Source organism: Symphalangus syndactylus, chromosome 9 (genome assembly GCF_028878055.3).
Source record: "Symphalangus syndactylus isolate Jambi chromosome 9, NHGRI_mSymSyn1-v2.1_pri, whole genome shotgun sequence".
NCBI lineage: Eukaryota > Metazoa > Chordata > Mammalia > Primates > Hylobatidae > Symphalangus > Symphalangus syndactylus.
The window spans coordinates 121,212,436-121,238,105 of record NC_072431.2 but is presented as its reverse complement, the minus strand read 5'-3'; the positions used below and the strand labels follow the sequence as shown (position 1 = coordinate 121,238,105).

At 37.7% G+C, this 25,670-nt stretch overlaps 1 protein-coding gene across 2 annotated transcripts in view; it reads left to right on the top strand.

Annotated features, from left to right (window-relative positions):
* Window positions 1-25,670, top strand: part of ADAMTSL1 (ADAMTS like 1) — a 956,380-nt gene that overhangs the window by 534,252 nt on the left and 396,458 nt on the right. For both annotated transcript variants that reach the window (XM_063609087.1, XM_055294157.1), the window contains one exon: window positions 8,890-9,017. Coding sequence is in view for 1 of the 2 variants with exons in the window: in XM_055294157.1 (XP_055150132.1) it covers window positions 8,890-9,017 (128 nt within the window). In the remaining variant the exon portion in view is untranslated. The remainder of the gene's footprint in view (window positions 1-8,889; window positions 9,018-25,670) is intronic.

Below are 25,670 nucleotides of genomic sequence, written 5' to 3'. Positions count from 1 at the left end.
ATTTTTTTAAATGACTATAGTTTCTATAGGATACACTTCTCCTGTTTTCCACTTTTCCTTTGTAAAATACATGAATTACCAGCTTCAGGCTTCTACGCCTAATTGAGCACTCTCTAGGTCTAGAAGCTCAGCTATTATAGTTATTTTAAAGAAGATTATTATCATGGAAAAAGAGAACCAGACTGACAGGCTATTTCTAGTAGAAAATCTCCTTAAGTCTTCCAAATTAAAAGAGTTTGAAATCTCTATCAGAAAAAAATGCACTATAATATTTATATTAATATTCTCCCAGTCTTATGACAAAGCAGTTACAGTGTTTCCATTTGCTAAGTTTGTGCTTTTAAAGTAACAGAAACTGAGAGTGATCAAATATTTTATCTATGCCTTCCCTTGAGATAAGCTGATTCAAAATATTCAATGGTCTGTCGAAAATTTCCTGAATACTAACCTTTGTTCATATCAGCAATTATTGATTTATTATTATTATTATACTTAAGTTTTAGGGTACATGGCACAATGTGCAGGTTTGTTACATATGTATCCATGTGCCATGTTGGTGTGCTGCACCCATTAACTCGTCATTTAGCATTAGGTATATCTCCTAATGCTGTCCCTCTCCCCTCCCCCTACCCCACAATAGTCCCCGATGTGTGATGTTCTCCTTCCTGTGTCCATGTGTTCTCATTGTTCAATTCCCACCTATGAGTGAGAACATGCGGTGTTTGGTTTTTTGTCCTTGCGATAGTTTACTGAGAATGATGGTTTCCAGTTTCATCCATGTCCCTACAAAGGACATGAACTCATCGTTTTTTATGGCTGCATAGTATTCCATGGTGTATATGTGCCACATTTTCTTAATCCAGTCTATTGTTGTTGGACATTTGGGTTGGTTCCAAGTCTTTGCTATTGTGAATAGTACTGCAATAAACATACGTGTGCATGTGTCTTTATAGCAGCATGATTTATAGTCCTCTGGGTATATACCCAGTAATGGGATGGCTGGGTCAAATGGTATTTCTAGTTCTAGATCCTTGAGGAATCACCACACTGACTTCCACAATGGTTGAACTAGTTTACAGTCCCACCAACAGTGTAAAAGTGTTCCTATTTCTCCATATCCTCTCCAGCACCTGTTGTTTCCTGACTTTTTAATGATGGCCATTCTAACTGGTGTGAGATGCTATCTCATTGTGGTTTTGATTTGCATTTATCTGATGGCCAGTGATGATGAGCATTTTTTCATGTGTTTTTTGGCTGCATAAATGTCTTCTTTTGAGAAGTGTCTGTTCATGTTCTTCGCCCACTTTTTGATGGGGTTGTTTGTTTTTTTCTTGTAAATTTGTTTGAGTTCATTGTAGATTCTGGATATTAGCCCTTTGTCAGATGAGCAGGTTGCGAAAATTTTCTCCCATTCTGTAGGTTGCCTGTTCACTCTGATGGTAGTTTCTTTTGCTGTGCAGAAGCTCTTTAGTTTAATTAGATCCCATTTTTCAATTTTGGCTTTTGTTGCCATTGCTTTTGGTGTTTTAGACATGAAGTCCTTGCCCATGCCTTTGTCCTGAATCGTATTGCCTAGGTTTTCTTCTAGAGTTTTTATGGTTTTAGGTCTAACATGTAAGTCTTTAATCCATCTTGAATTAATTTTTGTATAAGGTGTAAGGAAGGGATCCAGTTTCAGCTTTCTCCATATGGCTAGCCAGTTTTCCCAGCATAGATCAATGGAACAGAACAGAGTCATCCTCAGAAATAATGCCGCGTATCTACAACTATCCAATCTTGGACAAACCTGACAAAAACAAGCAATGGGAAAAGGATTCCCTATTTAATAAATGGTTCTGGGAAAACTGGCAATTATTGATTTTAGTTCAACTGGCTGTGAAATTGTGTTCTGTTGAAGCTTTCCAAAATGCCCAGAGGTTTCTCAGCAGTTTTCTAGATGAGCTATAATCCAGGCTTGACCTTGGATAGAATACAAAATAAAATCAAGTTACTATAGTTCTGAAATGAAAACCTTACTGAAGTATTTGACATTGAACAGAGTCAGATTTGTGTTTCCTAAAAAGTGATGAAGCTGTTTTAATTTCATCTCCAAATTGTTATTCCAGGACGAGAAGGAATTCTGAGAACAAAATAATTTTTTAGAAGAAAAGCAACACCATTCATTGTCATTTTATACGAAATTCACATACTGATAAATACTTTTGAAAAGGAATGAAAGGTCAAAATATGAAGCTAGGCAGAAAAAAAAAGATAGATACAGACATAAAACCTGGCTTTACCGGGTATTAGCTATGTGACATGAGTGTGTGCGCATTTGTAGCATGGGGGTGGGGGCAAGGAGTGATAAAATAATTGGCACTAATATGCCAGAAACTACGCTAGGTACTTCGCATGTGTTCTCTCTGTTAATCACCATATTATGAGAGGTATCAATGTTCCCCCCACCCTTTTTTTTTTTTTTTTTTTGAGATGTTGCCCATTGGCCTGATCTCAGCTCACTGCAACCTCCACCTCCTGGGTTCAAGCGATTCTTGTGTCCCAGCCTCCCAGGTAGCTAGGATTACAGGCAAGCGTCACCATGCCTGGCTAATTTTTTGTGTTTATAGTAAAGGTGGGGTTTCACCATGTTGGTCAGGCTGGTCTCAAAGTCTTGACCTCAGCTGATCCGCCCACCTCAGCCTCCCAAAGTGCTGGCGTGAGCCACCACACCCGGCCAATGTTCCCATTTTACACAAGAAGAAACTGTGGCTTAATGAGATCTGGTAAACTTAAGTTCAAGTTTACCAGTATATGACTAGGAAAGTCCGTCTCACTCTAAAGTCTGTGCTCTTTCTCCTGCAGCATGATACAGGTTGTTCAACCTCACAGCCTCAATTTTCTTATTTGTAAAATAAGGAAAAAAAATTCTCACCTGACCTGGGTCATTGTGAGGATTAAATACAATCATTTGTCTAAATCCTGGCATGTTTCCTGGCATGTATGTACTTAAGAAACCCCAGTTTTCCCTCACTATCAACTCTCCAGGCTTAGTGCAGTTAGGTGCCTTAACAGGAATGTGCAAAAGCGCACCAGAATGTGTGCATAGATGCTGAGAAAGCAAAAGGGAGACAGGTACCCAAAAGTCCTCCTTGGCCTGTATAGCTTTTACACCCTGTTACAGAATTGACTTTTCTCTTCAGTAGCAAGGGACAGGCTTCATGCAGTGGCCTCTGAAAGACCATGCGCTGTGTCACTGGCAGTTCATCATATCTCCCAACAGTGCAGCTGTGATAAGAACCAGATGATCCAAATTTCCTAAGCAAAGCCAGCAGCAAATATCATCTGGGAAGGCGCATGCCTCAGTATCCACACACCACGCTCTTTAAGAAAGTACATCAAAAAGCTAATGGACTTTTACAAGAGCCCAGTTACTGCTTAATGTCTGTGAGCTCTCAGGAGCAGGGAATCACAACCCCTACCATGTACAGTTGGCGGCAGAACCAGTATTCCAAGTTGTTAAAGAAGCCAAGGATTAGATAAGATTTATAGAGACCTGATGTGGGTAGGGCAGCTAAAAATGGAATCTGCAGATTTGTTTCCAAAGCTTCAGACATGGCCAGGATGTTTCTGTGTATAGATTGCTCCACTTTGCATGGGCAGACCACAGGAAAAATGGTTCTCTCATCACTGGGGGAGTTGCCCCTCTTTTTAATATGGAAGTGTGTGACATCCATTTGATACAGCCACATACACAGCTCCAGATAGCTTAAGCTAAATGCTGTCTGTCTGGAAGTGGAAAACCAGAGGTTCAGGTACCTTCTTGATGATCTTAAAATCGTAAGTGCCATTCTTTGCCTTGTCTCATAGCCCATTTTGTTACTTCTGAGGATCTGTTGACATCTGAAAAATACTCTCTTGTACTATAACTTCAGCTGTTATATGACTTCAATTTTACAAAAAACTATCAAGCATTTCCTCAGCACCTACTTTTTTTTTTCATTTAATTTTATGTAGCTTGACCTCTTGTTTTAACATTTGGAAAAAATATTTTCCAAGTACCCTGTATATGTGTGTCTCTGAGCAAATATAACTCTAGTCTTTTCTTGCTAATTTCTGCTTCATCTTACATCTTCCATGTATTTGATAACCTGTCCAGGTTCCAATGAAAGAGGCTATGGGTAAGTGGTAGATAGGAAGTTATTCTAAGGTGAAGTATCTGTTGGGCAGTGAGCTGCAGGGAAAATATTGCTTCATGTGATTACTCAAATTGTTTAACTACTTGTAGCTGTCAGGCTTGGAGCTGTTCACCTGAGACTTTGTTGCTGCAATTGGCTCTGGAATTAACCACAAAACTATCAGATGTAAACCACGTTTAGATAAGCCAGTAATGGCAAGAGAATGACACCATTCTGAGGTTGATGGATGTAGGAGAGCTCTTCTAGTATTTGTAGGAGGCATGTAATGATCTGTGACCACAATCTGTATTCCATGCAATTGGCATTTACTGAGGCTGAGAACATCTTGACTGGCCAGGAACAATGGATCAATGGAGTTGGGGGGTTGATCACTGAGTTTCTGAGAAAACGGCAGTTGATTCAGGAGTCTTAACCAACACTACATTTAAAGGTCAATATGTGGCACCAAAGATCTAAAAATGGCTGAACTGTTTCTAAATTTAATAACTCAAGGGGCCTAGTCAACTTTCACAAAATTATAGAGCCAAAACTCAGGCACTTCCTCTCTCAGTGGATTTCTCAAATGCTAGATCAAAACAGCTGCCAATTGTCCATTCTCACTCATCCAGTGCCTGTAAAGTAAAATAGTTGCTGTAATAAGAAAGGGTTTTATAATGACCTTTTCCCTCAAGTTCAATATGAGATGCACTCTAGACTTTTTATGATAAATCCCCTACTAGGCAATACTGGTGAAACATTGCCTTACACAAAGAACGTAATGGTTGTTCTTTAGTTCTTTGTCATTGACATTAATAGCTAACGACCATCATCTCACATGACATTGCTGCTGAAATTTCCAGCAGTGGGGTCAGGGATAATCTTTTGATCGCGGTGTTCAATAGCATCCATAACCTTCCTTTTGAGACATTGAATTAAAATATTACATTTATCTGATGAAAATCGTTGAAAAACATTGGCTGGCCTGTATAGAAAAGCTTAGATTTTTGATTTCAGAAGCAGTCAGTGTTACCTTTAGGCAACCCATTATCTACTCTTTATTTTTCTTCTGCCTCTATTTCCCCTGCTAGATGCAATTCAAAGTTTACACTTTAGAAAATTGCTGCTGTAAAGTTAAAAGGACTGTACATTCAAAAGTAAAAGAGAAATGGGGCTGAGCGTGATAACTAATGCCTATAATGCCAGCACTTTGGGAGGCCAAGGTGGGTGGATAGCTTGAGCTCAGGAGTTCAAGACCAGCTTGGGCAACATAGCGAAACCTTGTCTCTATGAAAATCACAAAAATTAGCCTGGTGTGGTGGCAAGCATCTGTAGTCCCAGCTACTTAAGAGGCTGAGGCAGGAGGATCCCTTGAGCCCAGGAGGTCAAAGCTGCAATGATCGTGTCACTGCACTCCAGCCTGGGCAACAAAGCAAGACACTCTCTCAAAAAAAAAAAAAAAAAAAAGTAAAAGAGAAGAGAAATAAGCATGTATTCTGCCAGGGCCAGACACAAAATTTGTTTATAGTGAAGAAAGTCTTAAAAACTGCAATAAGCAAATACTGCTAGATTTTAAATAATCAGAAAGGCATCTCTAAAAAGTCATTGCTGGTTATAGATGTAAATATCTGGCACAGTTAAAAAGCAGAAAAATCACTTTCTCCAACATTAAACATGGATTCCATTGAAATGAATTATGTTTATTCTACTTGTTAGAAGAAAACTTGGAGTTTGTTCGCCTTTGTGAAATAGACCTATGACTTGCTTCTGGGTTTGCATGAGATCTCATTCAGAGACATCGTGGGCACTTAATATGTGTAGTTGTGCTGAAACATGTAATATGTGATGAGATAAGATGCTTAGCAGTGAGAGCTCACCATTGAAGCTTTTAGTACTTCTTCAAACAAGGCACATGAAAAATATCAAGGAACTTTAAAACAGAGTTTGAAACAATTTGTTTTTCTAGAAAAACAAAATCACAACCATACATTATTTACCAAATATCTTACCCAGAGAACAGCCAGAGGGAAACTCTCCAAGGATTTGGCATTCGAGTATTCTTATCTCATATGAAAATGCAGTTTGCATGTGAATGCTGCGTGTGGATTTTCTTTGGTTTTGTTTTGTTTTGCTTTTGCAGTTGTAGTAATGGATAGCATCAAAGTTTGTAATCACTCATTTCAATTACTGCATGAATCCTAACATTTGTGATACTGGTTTCATCAAAGTCATGTTGAATTTGAGTAAAATGAGAGAAATTGCATCGCACAAGTATATATTTGTCACACAAATAGCAACTGCTTTGGGAAAATACTGCACCTCTCTCAGTAGTCAGCAATCCTATCTTCTATTCACATGCAGCAAACAAAGAGTTAGAGGATACACAGTTAACTTTTTAAAATATGAGGGATGAATTTAATGGGCTATGGAGAAGAAATTCGGGTATGCATACATCATTGGCAAAGAGTCTTTTCTCTCTCACTGTTTAAGTTCTGAAAACAGAGCACCTCATATTGCAGTGATTAAGGGTTGATTTTAATAATCCTAAAAACCAGGCTTTGGAGCTCAATAAATTCTTCCTTTCAAAAGTACAGATTTTGGGGTTACCAATATGGCTCCGTTACCCATGCTTTGCCACATTTTATAGGAACATAAAACTGCTGGCAGATTACATCACCAGGCAGATGCAATATGACAAGAGGCTGCAAGGTCGTACTGTGGGAAAGTCAGGGATTTCAAGGAGATGATACTTGACAAGCACAGTGTCTCAACTAAACTCAAAGCAAAAAGCCTGGTGCCTTACCAGTGTACCTGCTGTAAACTTTCAGAGCCCATATATGTTTATACATATTAATAATAAGTAATAAATAATGTTAAATAATAATAGCAACAAATGCTTATGCAGTGTAGTGTTTATTATTTAGGCCCTATGTACTTTTAAAAATGTATGTGTATGTTTGTTTTTGTGCTAGTGAAATGTACTAACACAAAATTTAACATTTTAACTATTTTTAAGTATATAGTTCAGTGACATTAAATACATTCACATTGTTTTGCAATCATCACTACCATCCATCTCCAGAACTTTTTCATCTTCCCTAACTGAAACTCTGTATCCATGAAACAGCTCCCCATTCCCCTCTCTCCCAGTGCCCCCTATTCTAGACACAGACACAGACATTTCTGTGTCTATGAATTTGACTATTCTAGGTACCTCAGTAAGTGGAATCATGCAATATTTGTTCTTTTGTGTCTGACTTATTTCACTTAGTGTCATGTCCTTATGTTTCATTCATGTTGAAACTGCATCTAAATTTTCTTCCTTTTTAAGGCTGCATAGTATTCCATTGTATGTATTTACCACATTTTGTTTACATATTCATCTACTCATGGACATTTGGGTTATTTCCACTTTATGTGCTTTTTATGTATCAACTCTTTCACTGCTCACAAAGATTCATTGATTCATTCATTGTTGTAGTATCTTTATTATCTCCATTTTATGATAAGAAAACTGAAGCATGTGAGATTGTGTATGTGCCCAAGTTTATAGAGCTAGGAAGCTCTGAAGCGAGTATCCCATCCCAGGCTGAGTAGATCCACAGTTCCTGCCCCTAATCACTGTGCTATCTCATCTCCCTTCCCAATGATTCAGGAAACTAAGTATAGCACGTACCAGTTGGAAAACCATTTGTATAACATTCTAAGGCCAGGTTTCTGACTTAATTTGTACAGGTTTTAAAAGTTCAAAGGAGTAGTCAATTTAACAACCTCACCCCATAGCAACTGATTTATAAAGGATCTCATTACTACAAAATAAAAGTTAGCGCTCTGCTCTGGCACTAGTTCTAGGTGGGCTAAGTTCATTTTTCTAATCTTCCTATATAATATGTGCATGCGTGTGTGTGTGTATGCGCGTGCAGTAGCATGGTTATAATATTACCCCACTTTGTAAAAAGGGAAATTGGGGCATACGAAGGTGGTAAGTTACTTGTTCAAGGACTCATAATAGAAAATAGAACCTGTATCCAAACTCAGATCATTTGTAACTCCAGAGCCTCTTCTCTTAACTACAGCACACATTTTATCTTTTTCTTGAATGTGAAGTACAGCATTGAGACCTGTACATAACCACAAGTATTCTTACAGTATATCGAAATTTTCCTAGAAACCTGTAAATAAACAGCAAGTCTATTTGTCAAGAGGCAATCCCTGCATTACTAAAGTTATTTGTATAGTTATTCCAATGAGCAAATCTGAAAACTAGGAATGCAGTTGCTTTATTAAAAAATTGTTGATGGTATAAAATATTGTTAGATTTTGGGAAGCAGTTTAGTATGCACATGCCAAGCTTCTCAGGACAGAAACACCTCTGAGAACAGCTTCTTTCCTTTCACAAAGAGATGAAGAGTACACTCATGAACCCTGAGCAAAATTGTGACTTCAATGCAATTGATTGTCTTCTGACCCAAATTCCTGTTTCTGGCTTCCTTTTCCATTTGTTCCGTTTGTACAACCTCGTGCCCACTTCAGTCGTTGCCCAGGGCCCTTAAATTTAAATATCCCCCTCCCTGAACATATAGGCATTATGAAACGGAGAAGAATCCGAGAATCTGATTGCACGTTTTCATTCCTAGCAAAGCCACCATGTACACACATACAGGCCAGTCACATTTTAGAACACATGTTTCAGGGTTCCATGGGGATATGATGCTGACCATTCTTTTGTTTCTCACAGAGTTCCAGGACCGCACGCTCCGAGGAGGACCGGGACGGCCTATGGGATGCCTGGGGCCCATGGAGTGAATGCTCACGCACCTGCGGGGGAGGGGCCTCCTACTCTCTGAGGCGCTGCCTGAGCAGCAAGTAAGTCCTGCACCTGTTGGGGGTCTTTGTGAGAACCAGAGGTAGCCGGTTTGAGGCACACTTTCATGATTGGGTTTATGGAGAACATTTTGTTGCTTACAGATCCAGATAAAAGAAAAGAATTAAAGGAACGTGCAAATAATTAAATTTGTGTCCTTAACGTGTTTTTATTTGTGTTCTTATGTCCATCTCCAGCTAGGTCTTTATATACTCTTATCAGATGATAAGCAATAGAGAACTTATCATCTTTACCAAGCAAATGTTATCTGTTTTCATGTTAGGACTGGAAGGAGAATTTATTGTTAGGAATGGTTCTGGAATTATTAGCTCTATGACATATTGTACAATATTGGTGTTAGCAGCGTATTGAGTTTATGCTGGATTTTTAGTGTTACCAAGTACTTTGCAAGTGAATAACATATTGGTTTATTTTTATAGTTGTCCTAATAGCCAGCAGTTTCTTAAAGTCATTCAGTTCAATGAATGATGAATTTTGAATATAAGGAAGTTTGGAAACATAGAAGCTTCAGTGGGAATTGGGTCAGGAATAGTGAGAGGGATGAAGAAGGTAGACATGGGAGGGGCTAATGACATGTAAGCTAAAGGAAAGGGCCTGAGGCCTTAGAATGGAAATTTTTACTTAGAGTAATAATAATTTAAAACTCCTTCTTGAGCTGTGTGGTCTATGACTAGATCTGTCTCCAAACTATAAAATGTAAAATACCATGGTAATATTTTTAATGAAAGATTTTATTTGACCATGAAAAGTGTTATGTATAGCAAGTAGGAGTTTTGATCAAAATTACTGTATATACTATATTATAAAACAGGAAGCAGAAAAAGAATTCTAGACATTTCATAAACAAATAGCAGAAAGTGGTGAGACAGAAGTTCGGAAAAATATCAGCTTACTTTAATAAGAGTGAAAATTTCTTGAAATCAGTGTCTGAGCCTTATTCCTTTCTGTCTCCCCAAGGCCTGCACAGGGTCTAACAGATATTAGAAGCCCGATAGATGGTTCTTCATTGAATCACGAAAGACCATTTTGGCTCCAGGCAGGTCTCGCTGGAAATGTTACAACCTGAGATATATCCAACAAGATACCAGATCAATTCTGATATTTGGCCACTGTGGCATTGAGGTGTGCACTAAAAATGGGTCAATGAGATTGTATCTACCAGCAAGTTTGTTTGTCTCATTTTTGAGGCCAGCTTCAAGTCAACGAGAACCTTGAGCTGATAAGAAAGACTAGACTTTTGCTCCTTATGATTCACCTGCTCTCTTAATCTTGAATATACAAAACTTCCAAAATCTGCAATGTATGCTGCCACAGGGTGATAATGTAACTGATAATATTCATACATCAGTAAAGCCAAAAGTATAAATTTAGAACGTTCCTGTTATCTAGTTTTCTCAAATTAGCGTCCTTGAATATTTTATAGAGATGAGCCAAAACATGTGTCTCACAAAACTGATAAGAAACAAAGGGGAATTTTCATATTGTCTCAGTGACGTGTATGTCAGATTGAGGTAGGATCTTTTACTGAGTGAGAGACTGAGAAGCAATTTAGGGAATACATTAAAATCACAAAATTCTGTCATTCAGCAAATAATCAAATATTGATGGCATGCAAAATTAAAAAAAAAAAAACAGTTTTGCCACCCAGTAAGTTAAAGGTCTAGATGTTAGGGCTCTATTATGATACTACAAAAGGTATCCATTGTCTTCTACTTATAAAGTATTAGAAAAGTAGAATGTAAATGCTGAAATTATAAACATATAGAAAATATGTCCCTATTTTACTTTCAAGTATTAAAAATATATATTCAGTAATCTCATACAAGGCTGAACAAGAAGCTTAAAAAATGGGGCGGAGGTAGACTACCTGTTCTTCAGGAATTTGAAGAAGAAGAAAAGCCTCCAAATAGAAGACATTTCCAAATCCAACAAAAATATAAAGAAATGTTAGTTTCTTAAAAACCAGTGCTTAGTATGGACTGATACATTATACACACGGATATGTTCTGTACTCTTAAATTCTAGTCATTCTTTAGCAAATCAAAAACTTGTCACCACCATTAAACTCTGGAACAATCTGGATAGAAATGTAATATATATTTTTAATTGTGAAAGAACTATTTATATATACCCTATCGTATATTTTGACACCGTTCTTCAACAGGATTTGTGTTGTTAGGCTAAACTGTATTAATTCTGATCCTTGTAAGACAAACAACATAGAAGTTGATTTAGCTGTTCAGTCTGAGATTCTAGTGGGATTTCTGGAGACAAGCAGCTCATGATATGACCACATTAGCGTATTACCTCTGTGCCCTAATGAGTGAAATCTTACAGCTACAGATTTTAAAAGGAGCAAAACTAAGACTGAGTTACTATCTTTGGGGGTGTATAGATTGTAGAAAATCTGCATCTCCAAGGACAATTTAAAGATCTACAGTGACTAAGTAAATACCTTTATAATAATACCAAATAAATATGTTAATCCACTGAATGTTCCTAGATGTTATAATGCTGACTTCTAAAATATTAGGTTGGTGCAAAAGTAATTGCAGTTTTTGCTATTACCTTCAATTCACCAACCCAATACTTTAGTTTTTATGGCAATTATGCACTTATTTTCTAGAAAGCACAACAGAATATGCTATTATTGAACAGCTTAGATAGTTCCTGCTGTGATTCAAGACTTCTGTGTATGTTGCATTTTTCAAAACAAGGCATACATATACAGCTACAAACCCCCCACCCCAAGCATGTATTTGTGTGTGTGCTGAGCTGTGATAGAAAATATATATCATTTCAAAAGACTCTGACAGCTACTGTTGCAGAGAACTCACCCTGGCAGGGTCCCTTTGTGGATACTGGTCAGATCCACTTACCCAGGGGAGACCTTATCCTAAGTGTCGCTGGTCCTCAATCAAAATTCAGTTTGGCCAGGCACAGTGGCTCACCCTGTAATCCCAGCACTTTGGGAGGCCGACTTGGGGGGATCACCTGAGGTCAAGAGTTCGAGACAAGCCTGGCCAATATGGAGAAACCCCATCTCTACTAAAAATACAAAAATTATCTGGGCGTGGTAGCGGGTGCTTATAATTGCAGCTACTGGGGAGGCTGAGGCAGGAGAATAACTTGAACCCCAGAGGCGGAGGTTGCAGTGAGCCAAGATCGAGTCACTGCACTCCAGCCTGGGTGACAAGAGCGAAACTCCTTCTCAAAAAAAAAAAAAGAAAAAAAAATTCAGTTTTCTTTACCACGGGATTATTATGTTTGGAATCAGAGATTCTCAAATGTTTGTGTGTCCCTGGCTTTCTCTTCCTGCCATTCTGTGTCACTTCACAAGTTTTATTAATATGATTTTAGCCCTGCATTTTCTCCTTCTTTGTGTGTAATGAAAGTGTGGAGCCAGTCCCCTTTGGTATCTAAAGGGAATCAGACATTTTGGATGATTTCATTTTAGATGATTTATGTTCTCCTCCATATATAGTTTGAACGCATCTGCTCGGGATCTTGGATGGAAGTGTAGTTGTCTTCATTATCTTTTAAGTTGTCAAGCACCTAAGAAGCTATTTGTTTTCTTGATAATTTTTATTTGCAATCAAGGTCTTTCACTATTAACACAAATTCCTGGGTTACAGCCTCATGTTTCAAAAAGCTAGCATTCAGCTATCAAAGTTCATGGAGACACCTAGCACTCATTAAACTTTCAGTTACAGTCATGTATAAAAATTTTAATTTTCATTAAAATACATAACTCTAAGCAGTAAGAAATATTAATAAGTACTTATAAAAACAAAATATAATATTAATGAAATACATTCTAACATTTTTCTCATTAATACTTAACTGTAATTAAGTCATTGCTTAAATATGACCCTAAATCAGTCCTAAGGCTGGATTTAGAATCTATTTGGACTCTTATAATTCAGAAATAGATATGTTCTGAGATATGTACTCAGCTTCAAGACTTCAAATCAGTTTGATTTTTAGTTTTCAAGTTTTTTCCCTCAACAACTGGTTCTATCTATTCTAGTACCAGCAAGAATTTATTAGTTAACTCTCCTTAGTTCCTTACGCTAATGGAAACTCTAATTGGTGTAGCAATTATTCATTGCCACAGTAATGCTGCGTAACAACCACTAATCCTCACTAGAATATCAGATAAGGAATTATTGCTTGGCTAGGTAGCCCTGATGGACTTGGATGGTCTTGATCACATATCTAGGGTTGGCTGGATGTTGGCTGATCTAGACTGGCTTCATCTGGGCCGACTTGGGAAACCCAATTCTGCTCCACTAGTTCCTTATCCTCCAGCAGGCTAGCTTAGGCAAGTTCTCATAGTGACAGCAGAAGTGTAAGAGAGAGCAATTCCCAGTGCAAAGCCTGTTTCCAGCTTCTCTACCATATTTGCTAGAATCTCATTGGCCAAACTAAGCCACTCACCAAGTCCAGAGTCAGAATGGGAGAGCCAAAATGTTACATGTGAAAGCATGAGCTAGAGAGAGGGTGAAAAATTGGGACTATTCTTCAATCTAGCATGAATAGTCTTCTACGGCTTTCTTACTCGTTTTTAATGGGATAATGAACTTAATGGGTTCTGTCTCATTTCTCCACTCCAGATCTAGGCATCTAAATTCAGTTCAGTCACCTTATATACATTCCCAATAGGGAAAGATCAGAGGTTATGAATGTATATATCCTTAGAGGCCTAGCAGGTAACTGGAATGTATGTAGTAGCATTCATATTGAGTCCAAATAAATCCCATCTACCAGGTAAATTAACCTGCCAGGCCAATTTTCTAGCTCTGGTAATATGACCTCTTAGAGCACTCTCAGGTCTGATTAGTTTTTCAAGTCTGTCAGCCAATGATTATTCTATTCCCAATATGAAAGAAACGTAAAGGGAGGCAGATTACTCAGATTTTATGGAATAAATTACAACTACTCAACTTCTGGAGTTAATTTTGTTTCCTGATGGATTGGGAGCTTGAGAGGAGACTTGGTTTACCCTCTGAGTACAGAACATCCTCTCAGAGTGATCTTTTGAAGGTTATAGAAAAAAATTCAATGGACACAAAGCAGAATGAAAACACAGACACATGTTAAATATAAAAGCCTTCATTCTCAACAAGCAGTCCTTGATACTGGAGAAAAAGTTCTGACCCAGGAACATACTGAGCAGAATCCTTTCCTTGGTTTCTCCCCTACCCTTTTTCTGAGGCTTGCAGAAAGTAGGCAGTGCTTGATTTTCCAGGTTTATGATATTGGAACACTGATCATTGCCTTTATCTGCAACCCTGGTTTGAACAACAAAGAAAGACACTGTATAAACATTGTCTCTCACCTTTACTAATTTTGTAAGGTTATATGTGGTTTTATTGAGTAACTCTTATACTGTAACTTTTACTAATCTAGTATCACCAAGTAGAATATAATACCTGTTTTTATTTTTCATTAATTAGAAAAGAGACTATACCTACTGGTGCTTGATGATGGACATTTATTTTATTTCAAATGAATTAAAGTACCAGCTACCTTGAGAAGCTGCTCCTCTCTCCAGTTCTTCACCCCTCCCACTAAATACTCTGAAATAATATTTATAGTGAACTAATTTGTCTAGCTTTTTAAAAAATACTTAATACTAAAGATCTATCTTTCAGAGCTCTAGGTTTGTCTTCAGCCAGCTAATTTAGCTTTGCTCATAAGAAGTTCCAAATTCATAAGACAGTTAATATGATGTGTAACATTGTCTGTCTCACTGTATTAAGTCAATGCCAAGACCAGGCTCAAAGGAGGAAACTGCAGTTCGTTTGAGATGGCAACGAGTCAGAGAGCTGGCTGCTCTTAGGTGTGATGTGAACCTTTGCACTGGTGACTAAAGAAGATTTAAAGGTCCTCTGAGACCTTTTTTACTTTCTGAAATGCCACATTCATCTAGCTAATACTATAAATTAATACTACATTAATATTGCATTAAGAGCATAAATTAATACATTAAGATTACAAATATTATGTTAAATCTCAACTGATTCAATGATGGGTTTGGCTGTTTCATATCTATCCAAATAGCAAAAAATGATCTTCTTATGAAGGATGGCAGAATTTTTAAAAAGTTAATAAATTTTGAGCTAAATATTAAAATTGAATTAAAAAGTTTTTGAGATAAATACGATTATTAGATGAGCAAGAAGTAAAAATCACACAAGGGGTGCCTAAAACAAGTAAGATTATAGTATTATTCCAAAGGCATGTGGCTGCCAGAATGGTGTCATCATAAATACAGAAAAATTAAAATAAATAGCCCCAAGGAGTCTTAGTCCACAGGAATAGGAAAGATCATTCTAAAGGTCTCATTTCATAATAATTGTGCTAAGAGAAAGTAAGCTAACTTCTCTGATTTTTAACTGCAAACACAGATATTCTGCCATGAAAATATTGATATACTAATATAGGCTTTAGTTAGCATCTTATTTCTATACCATATAATAATAAATACCAGAAGAAAATTTTCAATGGTAAGATTTTGCTTCTTAAACAAATGTTTGTTTTTTTCTGTTAAAGACATCTCATCTCTATCATAACATCGAATTAAGATTCACAGGACTGGTTTTAAGAGGTTTTAGAACTTTCAGCTCAAGTGAGCCCCAAAGCAGGCTTTATCTGTTATTCTTCATCTGGTGTTATATGTTATCACCCTTGTTTTCCTTGGAAATGTTTGAATTTTTGTTTAAAAGAAAGATATACAAGTTCAGAGTGGGTATGACTACTCGTGTCATTTGTATGAGATGGTCTTTTCATTTCGTTAAAGGAGATTGCATATTTTGGAACATATGCTTAAGGGTTTGCAATTGCCTTCCTTTTACTTTTTGGGTTAAAGCCTAGTCTAAATATATTACGAAGACTTCTAATATTTCAGGTCATATATCTTAGAGGGGTGTATTGTTCCAAGATCTGATCTCCTTTCCAGAGGCAAATGTGCTAAGGCCAATGACTAAATGTTTAGGACCAATTTATGGCCTGGTTTATCCCATAAGCCAATTTGTTGGAATAAAAGGTGGTTAGAAATTTGTTTGTTGTCCATAACATTTACTTGCCGTATCAGGAATATGTAACTCTTAGATGTCTTTTTCTGTTTATTTAAAAAAAAATCCTTATGTGGTTCGTTCAGTAGCCCTTCTAAAGTCTGTATATCTCCTCAACTTTAATTCATTCATTCAATAAATATTTATTGAATACCTACTATGTATTAAGCAAACTGGTAGGTATAACTAAGGATAGAAATCCCAAGGGGCCAGAGTCTCAAGAATTTACCAAATTATTAATTTGCCTCCGAGTTTCTACTGATTATAGTTGCAAGATATTTTAAGAACTAAGAGAACTTCCCCCAATTCTATAAATAATACATCTGTGGAACTGGGTTTTAAAAATATTTTACATGTATTGTTATTTTATTCTGGTAGCATCATTTTATATATTAATGCTTTCTTTTCCTAATTAAGTTGTATGAATTCCTCCTTTTTTACAGTGCTTAGCACACAGCAGACATTCAAATGTTTAATCATTGGCTTTTAAACAGTATATGCAGTATTGTCATTTTATATATTTCTTCAATCTGTGCTTCAAATAAAGAGGAAGAAAACTATGTGATATTAAACATCTCTACAAAAGAATTGGGAACCTAATCCCTATACCACAGAACAAAGGTTGGTGGAACCAATTCTGCTTTTGCAGAATTAAGAAAATATTTCAGACTTAGACCTAGACTGAGCTGGGAAGGATCTTAGAGCCAATCTCCTCTCTAATTCCCTCTTTGTTATTTCCCTTCCTCTTTTTATTTTTATTTCTTATTGTAGTAAGACAATTTAGCATGAGATCCACCATCTCAACCAAATTTGAAGTGTTGTATACAGTATTATTAACTATACCAGCAGTGCTGTGCAGCAAATCTCTACAATTTAGCCATCTTGCATAACTGAAACTAGACTCCTTGAATTGCAAGTACTATTTCTCTCTCTGCCCCAACCTCTGGCAGCCTCCGTTCTACGGTCTGCTTCTATATACTTGATTAGTCTGGATACCTTATATAAGCGGAATCACGTAGTACTTGTCCTTATTTCTGACTTATTTCACTCAGCATAATGGCCTCAAAGTTCATTCATTGTTGTTATTTCCTTTGCTGTGCAGACTCTATTTGATAGTGTCCTACTTGTCTATTTTTGCTTTTGTTGCTTGTGCTTTTGGTGTTATATCTGAGAGATCATTGCCAAATCAATATTAGGAAGCTTTGCCCCTATATTTTCCAGTTGGAGTTATATAGTTTCAAGTCTTACATTTAAGTCTATAATCCATTTTGAGTTCATTTTTGTATATGGTGAAATTTGGATAGCAATTTTATTCTTTCACATGTGGATATCCAGTTTTCCCAGCACCTTTCCCCATTGTGCATTCTTGGAACCTTTGTCAAAGATCAGTTGACTCTACATGTGTGAATGTTTTTCTAGGTGTTCCATTGGTGTATATGTCTGTCTTTACACCAAGGTGTCTTTACACTGGCATATCTTAACACCAGTACAATACTGTTTTAATTTCTGTAGCTTATAAAATGTTTTGAAATCAGGAACTGTGATGCCTTCAGCTTTGTTCTCTGTCAATATTGTTCTGAACATTCCAGATTCTTTTTGGTTTCGTATGAATTTTAGAACTTTGTTTTTCCATTTCTGTAATAATCAGTTACTGGGAGTTTGATAGGCAATGCATTGTATCTATAGATCACATTGGGTAACATGGACGTTTTAACAATATTAACTCTTCCACTCCGTGAACATGGAATGTTTTACCATTTATTTGTGTCATCTTTAATTTCTTTCAGTAATGTTTTGTGATTTTTCAGTGTGCAAGTCCTTCACTTCCTTAGTTTATTCCTAAGTATTTTATTCTTTTTGATGTGATTGTAAATGAGACTGTTCTCTTAATGTCTTTTGTGGATAGTTTGTTATTAGTGTGCAGAATTGCAACTGATTTTTTTTTTTTTTTTTTTTTTTTTTTTTTTTTGAGACTAAGTCTCGCTGTCTCCCAGGCTGGAGTGCAGTGGCACCATCTCGGCTCACTGCAAGCTCCGCCTCCAGGGTTCACGCCATTCTCCTGCCTCAGCCTCCCGAGTAGCTGGGACTACAGGCGCCCGCCACCACGCCCGTCTACTTTTTTTGTATTTTTAGTAGAGATGGGGTTTCACCGTGTTAGCCAGGATGGTCTCGATCTCCTGAGGTCATGATCCGTCCGCCTCGGCCTCCCAAAGTGCTGGGATCACAGGCGTGAGCCACCACGCCCGGCCTGATTTTTCTGTATTGATTTTTGTATCCCTCAGTTTTACTCAATTTGTTTATTAGTCCTTCGTGAAGTATTTATAGAGTTTTCTCCTTATAAGATCATGTCATCTGCAAACGGAAATAATTTTATTTCTTCCTGTCTTTTTTGGATGCCTTTTATTTCTTTTTCTTGTCTTACTGACCTAAGACTTTCAGTACTCTTTTGAACAGAAGTGGCAAGAGTGAGCAACCTTGCCTTGCTCCTGATCTTAGAGGAAAAGCCATTGAGTGTGATGTTAGCTGAGGACTTTTCACATATGGCCTTAGTTATTCTGAAGAAATTTCCTTCTCTGCCTAGTTTGAGAGTTCACATCATGAAAGATGTTAAATTTTGCCAAATGCTTTTTCTGCATCTATCAGAGATGATCATGTGGTTTTTATTCCTCCTTCTGTTATGGAAGTAGTTCTTAATCCCAGTTACACTTTAGAATCACCTGGAAAGCTTTTAAAAAATACAAATATCTGGGCCCTACCAAAGAACAGTTAAATTAGGATCTCTTGGGGTAGATTCCTGACATCAGTAATTTTTTCAAAGCCCTCCAAATGATTTTAATGTGTATCCAGAGTTAAAATTGCTGCTGTCTTGAAGGGGGTGATAGTGCAATGATGAGGTTTATCTCCAGCTCCCTGAAAAATTAGAGGTTAGGGTAAAGAAGAAAAGAAGAATTTTTGTTTGTTTGTTTGTTTTTTGAGACAAGATCTGGCTGTATTGCCCAGGCTGGAGTGCAGTGGTGCCATCTTGGCTCACTGCAACCTTCGCCTCCCAGTTTCAAACCGTCCTCCTACCTCAGCCTCCCGAGTAGCGGGGACGACAGGCATGAGCAACCATGCCTGGCTAATTTTTGTATTTTTTGTAGAGACAGGGTTTCACTATGTTGGCCAGGCTGGTCTCTCCCTCTTGAGCTCAAGTGATTTGCTCGCCTTGGCCTCCCAAAGTGCTGGGATTACAGGGATGAGCTACCGCAGGATTTTCTGATAAAGAAACTTCTTTTATGTTCAAAGGAGTTTCTGTAAAATGATCAAGTCTGCCATGTGGGAGAGAAGTCATGGATACAAGCATGTCAAGACGTAACAGTGGGGATTGCCCTAGGTACTACTCTGTATCTACTTTTCTGGTACATACACTGTTGTCTAGTATTAGTCACCATCAGCCTTGCCCAAAGTGGTAAATGAACTAAGTGATTTCTGACTTATTCTTTCATCCTTTTATTAATTCAGCCTACAAACATGATCCTTTAAGCTTCCAGCTTGTTGGTGAATGACCGGGTTAATGTCCTAGTGATTCTTGGGTAGTTTATGCAAATTCTGTGAGACTCACCTCTCCCTAAAATCATTAAACTTCCTATCCACAGAGTTGAGTTGAGTTTTCCATCTTCAATTCAGCATCCATCCCTTCAGCTCCTCTCTCACCTCAACTACCAAAAAAAAAAAAGGAAAGATTTCCTAATGCTACTTGCATTATTTCTTGAATTATTCTTCGGTTTGGGCCCAATTTGTAGAAAATAGAAGAGTTATCTAACCCTGTTTTCCTTAGTTTCAGTCACTGAGAAAGTGAGAGAGAAAGAAAGAAAGAGAGAGAGAGATGGAGACGGATACTGGATATTAAGAGCAAACAGAGGGTAGTCTTTCCAAGTCATATACAATGGGGGATGGACACTTCACCTGGAGGCAGGAAGAATAACTATAAAACACTAGGTGATATTACATCCATGCATGGATCATCAGCTGAAGCCCCTAACTAATATACCAACCTCAAATAGCTGCAGAGCCAGCCCCTGCCTTTGGGCTTTGGAGTAGGAATCCCTGGTCCAGATAAAGACCCTTTCCTACTTAGGAGGAGAACCACATGTTGTGGGAACCAGAATTTGTAGCAGTGAGTTTCATTGCCTATTTTGTGGGTTATTCCTTCTATTTTATTTTTCATAAAACTGCTGATTTGGAATTTTGGCATGGCTGTTCTCTATTTGTATGACCTTGGACTAGATTTTAGTTTCTCCAGGATTTTGTTTGCTTATCTGTGAAATCAGGTGGGCAGTGCCTGGAACAGAACAAGTGTTCCGTAAGTATTTGTTGAACAGACATCCAAGATGCCCTTCAACTCTGAAATGTGTGCCCCTAAAAAAGAGACAGTTTCTCCTCCAGATATGCAGTCAAGCCCATTTTGCTGTTAGATAGGAAGAGGAGCAAAAACTGCTCTTCATATAAGTGGTTTTAAAGAAAAATGTTGTGACTCTCCAGACCCCCATTTTGCAATGAACATCTGGGTGACATGGAAGGATTGGAGAACTTTTGTCTCTAGCCAAAATAATTCATAAATTTCCAGCTCAAGGCTTATATTGGGAGAGGTTGTTAGAGTCCTAGAGTTTCATAATATACATTTTCCTCAAGGGGAAGATGGAAAAGTTGGACTTGATGTTGCTAAAACACATTTGTTTTTATTCTCATTCTCTGCCTCTTTTGGCTACTGCGCAAATGTAAGATCATTTGCAAACCTTATGGCATGTGTGTGTATACTATAAAGTGCATGTCCTTCCTGCTAGTGGATCTTAAGCCAAAGGCAGCAATGCCCCGGCCCCCACCCCTAGCCATCTTTCAGAGGAAGCAAATGCATTGCAATGACAAACACAACTTATAATAAATATGTGAAAATAAACATGTTCATTAAAATAGAGCCCAATGTTTTTTACTTTGGTAGCTATTTAATTTCATTTTAAACTTTTCATCTTTTACTTGTTATAGGAAGATTTTAATCAGGTTTCAAAGTTCAAAAATTAGAACAGATGTGAGGCTGAAAGTTCTTCATGGCCTGAAATTATCTTTATAATATTTCTTCTGTATGTTTCTTCTTTCTTCCTTTGGCCATTTGTTCTTTCCTTCCCTCCTTCTATCCCTCGCTCCCTTCTTTCCTTCCTTCCTTCTCTCACGAAGTATTTGTAAAGCACTAACAGTACACCAAGCACATTGCTAGATTCTGCAGCTCAGAGACCAAACAGACTGCAAGGGAGGAAAGTAAATAAATGTCAAAAAAGGTTTACTATTTTGTATTTTAGATTCAGGGAGTACACGTGCATGTTTATTACATGGGTATATTGCATAATGGTGGGGTTGGGGCTTCCAGTATACCCATCACCCAAATATTGAACGTCATACTCAATAGGCAGTTTTTCCACCCCCACCCCCCAACCCAGCCTTTCCTCTTTTGGAGTCCCCAGTGCCAAATATTTCCATCTTTATGTCCATGTGTACCGATGTTTAGCTCCTACTTATAGGTGAGAACCTATGGTATTTGATTTTCTGCTTCTGAGTTAATTCACTTAGGATAATGGCCTCCAGCTCCATCCATGTTGCTGTAAAGGACATGATTTCATTCTTTTTATGGCTAAGTAGTATTGATGGTGTGTATGTACCACATTCTCTTTATCTAGTCATCCATTGATGGACATTTAGGCTGATTCTATGACTTTGCTATTGTGAATAGTGCTGCAATAAACATATGAATGCAGGTGTCTTTTTTATATAATGATTTCTTTTCCTTTGGTTAGATACCCAGTGTGGGATTGCTAGGTTAAATGGTAACATGGTTTTCTTTTCTTTTTTCTTTCTTTTTTTTTTTTTTGAGACGGATTCTCCCTCTGTCACCCAGGCTGGAGTGCAGTGGCGCAGTCTCAGCTCACTGTAACCTCTGCTCCCGGGTTCAAGCGATTCTCCTGCCTCAGCCTCCTGAGTGCTGGGATTACAGGCATGCGCCATGATACCTGGCTAATTTTTGTATTTTCAGTAGAGACAGGGTTTCACCATGTTGGCCAGGCTGGTTTTCTATAAGTAAAAGAGGCATGGGTGCTACAGGACGGTGTCCTAGACCTTTAAAATCCTGGCTTTTTGCTGCCTGTCTGCCTCCTCTCCTGGTGAGCTCTTTATCTACAATGTCCCTCCCTCTCCATGCTCACCTGTCAAAATCCTAAATGTTATTTAAAGCCACCTTCACCTGTACCCCTGAGTCTCACCATGCTATATTTGTGAGGCATTTTGTTTGCACCACCTTTAAGTCATCTTTACGTAGTCCGGCTGCGTTATCATTATTTATATGGTACTGTCTCTAGATTATCAGTGTCATGGTCTGAGGTTTTATTTTCCTTTTCTTTAGACCTTCTTGCCTTGCACAGAGTAGGTATCTAGTCACTGTTAGGTGAATTTACTGAATTAAACATAGGGTAAGAACCTAGTGTAGTGCTCGAGGGAGCAGGGGTAGGAAGGGAGGGCTGAATCCCAAAGTCTCCTTTCTCCCATCACATTCTTGGGACTCCTATCACCCATATAGGACCTCCCACTGAAGATACTTCCTTTTTAAGCTATTGCCCACTCCTCAATCTCTCCTTTTTCAAATTCCTTCTGTATTTAATATTCAGATCATTCCTATGAGTTGTTCACCAGGCATTATACTGTTGTGTGTGCTACTCTGATTCATGTGGATTAGTTCAAGTAAATAATAACTTTGATAAGAATCAGGGAGGCCACCGTTTTTGTGTCTTTCACAGTGTCTTGCTTAGTACTAGTATAGACTGGATGCCCAGTGAATGTGTTAAGTGACTGCAAATTGGAAAACATTATACAAAAAGCGTGTTAACCAGGAAGCACTGCCCAGGGCTCATTTTCCCCATTGGAGTGCTTATTGTACATTGTCTCATTAGATTTTTTGAGCAGTATGTTCAGAGCAGTTTCTGGCTTCATTAGAAGCTGGGCATGACCTTTCTGGTCTACAGTGTCATCATTCTCGCCTTTTTCTTTTCTGATTACATGAGTGTACTCCTCATTTTCATAACTCCAGCCCATATTTGTTAAAACTTGATGCTTTGCTATAGCATGTCTTTCTTTGAAGAACAGGCAGGGATATGTAAAATGATACTTGTTTGGAAAAAAAAATTGGCAGTGATTTTTCTAGTTATAGTTTAGACATACCAAACAGTCATAATAGCAAATAAGCCAACGTGAAACTTAAAGGACAAATTCCACAATTCAGCCTATAATATTCTCATGTGGGTCTAAATTTTAATTTACCAGCTCCGCAGCCTCCTAACTGTTGCTCGAAAATCTGTAAAAGTGCAGAGATACTTTCCTTAGTTCCGTCTGGTCGAGAGAAGATCAAACAACCAGAGAGGATGTTGTCTTAGACTGTTTTCACCAAACCTACATCATTTCCATTTATATCAAATTTAGTCTCCACAATAAGTTTTAGTAACTCTCTGGATATACATAAATCAGTGTTTCCAAGTTGGCACTGCATTCAGAACATTTTTATAATGACAGATTAGGATAGAGCAGAAGTGTTGAGTTATAAAACTGAGGTCACAAAAATATGTTAACTATGCCAAAGAAACACTTAAGTCTAGTTCACAAGTTACAGAACCATTTTTTAATCTGGACCTTCACTCTCCCCTGATCAGTTTAAAATTGCTTTGAGAATGTGGCTTTAAGGCCGACTCTTCCTTTGGCTCCCTAGGGCCCAGTTAGTGCCTCTGGCACACTGGGATGAGCTAACATGGCACCAGCGATGTGTCTGTTCCCAGCCAGCTCACCTACTGATGGATGATGCCTGGCAGCATGCCACTTTGTTGTTTCTTGTATTATTACAACAGAAAGCATTTTCAAAAGCCACATTTATCAAGTCATCATAATAGTTTGGCTTGTATATCTATCTGTTCAAAAAAAAAAATAAATCTCTCCCTTAGCACTAATCTGTTTGAACCATGTGGTGTATCCCATTAGAAAAGGCAGTGGAAAACTGCTTCTGCCTGGGATTCAGGGACCTTTCAACTAAATGCTTAGGAGAAAGAGAGATTTTTTATATATGCTTTTGGAAGTCCCAAAGCACCATGAACCTCTGTTTCCTCGTTTCCACTGGTGGTTATATGTACAGGGGATGCATTTATTTCTAGAATTTTAGTGGCTTTGTTCAATGAAGGAGATTTAACCTCAAATGACGAAAAAAATATGAATGTTAGCCTCAAAAAAGGACAAAGACACATTTTAATGTTTAAGGTCAGTTTCCGTAGGCAGGTGTTACCAGATTAAACATGACTTGTTATGAAGAACATTGTACGCAAATTTCTTATTATTTGAGGTAGAGGGTTATCTGGAAGCATGTGGCAAAGAGGAGGGGACTCAAAGTACATTTTTAAAGTACTAAAAGAGTGTAATTAACTTGTTTGTAACACAAAGGATAAATGCTTGAGGGGATAGATACCCATTAACCATGAAGTGATTATTACGCACTGCATGCCTGTATCAAAACATCTTCTGCACCCCATAAATATATACACCTACTAGGTACCCACAAAAATTAAAAATTTTAAAAAAGCATTGTCCTGAATAAATATATATTTATTCAACGTTTATTAAAAATAATTTAAACATGTTAATATTAATAAAGTACTCACTAGGGATGCATACCGGAACATGTCTAATTTTTTAGAGATGCGATATGTAATGAAGATACAATATAAGCATGGTTTTCTGCAGATACTTTTAAAGAAGAGACAGTGCTAAATTGACTCCTCTTGCTGGGAGCAAACCCCCTCAAAATAATGCTTTTACGAAAACAAGTTTTGTTGTAATTTTTGTTTATGACATTATAAACTGGAATTAAATAATAATTATTTTAAACGCAGAATAAAGTGTAGAACATGATAGAATAACATTTTTAAGTACAAGAGTAAAGCAAAGCTAAGAAAAAGTTAGAATATGGGACTTGTGAAACCCACAGGGACGGCTTGTCATCTAATTCCTCTTTCTCTCCCATGCAAGGTAAGACCACAAGTAACCATCTGTTATGCACAGACTCCAGTTCTAGTCCCTGGGTGTTCAGCATCCAGTTTGAACCACAGATGAGGACAGTGAGCATCTGAGAAGAGCTTTACACCACAGGGTCCAGTGGTTCCTATAGTTTCCTTTTTCATGGCCAAGTTGATTGGTATCAAGTATTTCCTGAAAGAACCTCTTACAATAATGTGTCTGTGCTAGGGACTACTAGAGGGAGGAGGAGAGAGGGGGTGCTGAGCTGAAAAACCACCTAACAGGCACTATGCTCACTACCTGGTGACAGGATCATCCGTAACCCAAGCCTCAGCATTATGCGATGTACCCACATAACAAACCTGCACTTGTACCCGAGTCTAAAATAAAAGTTGAAATTATTTAAAATAATAATAACAATGTATCTGCAGAAAATGAAAAGAAGCTGACAGTACACTTGCGCTTGGTTCTCTCAGTTGTTCT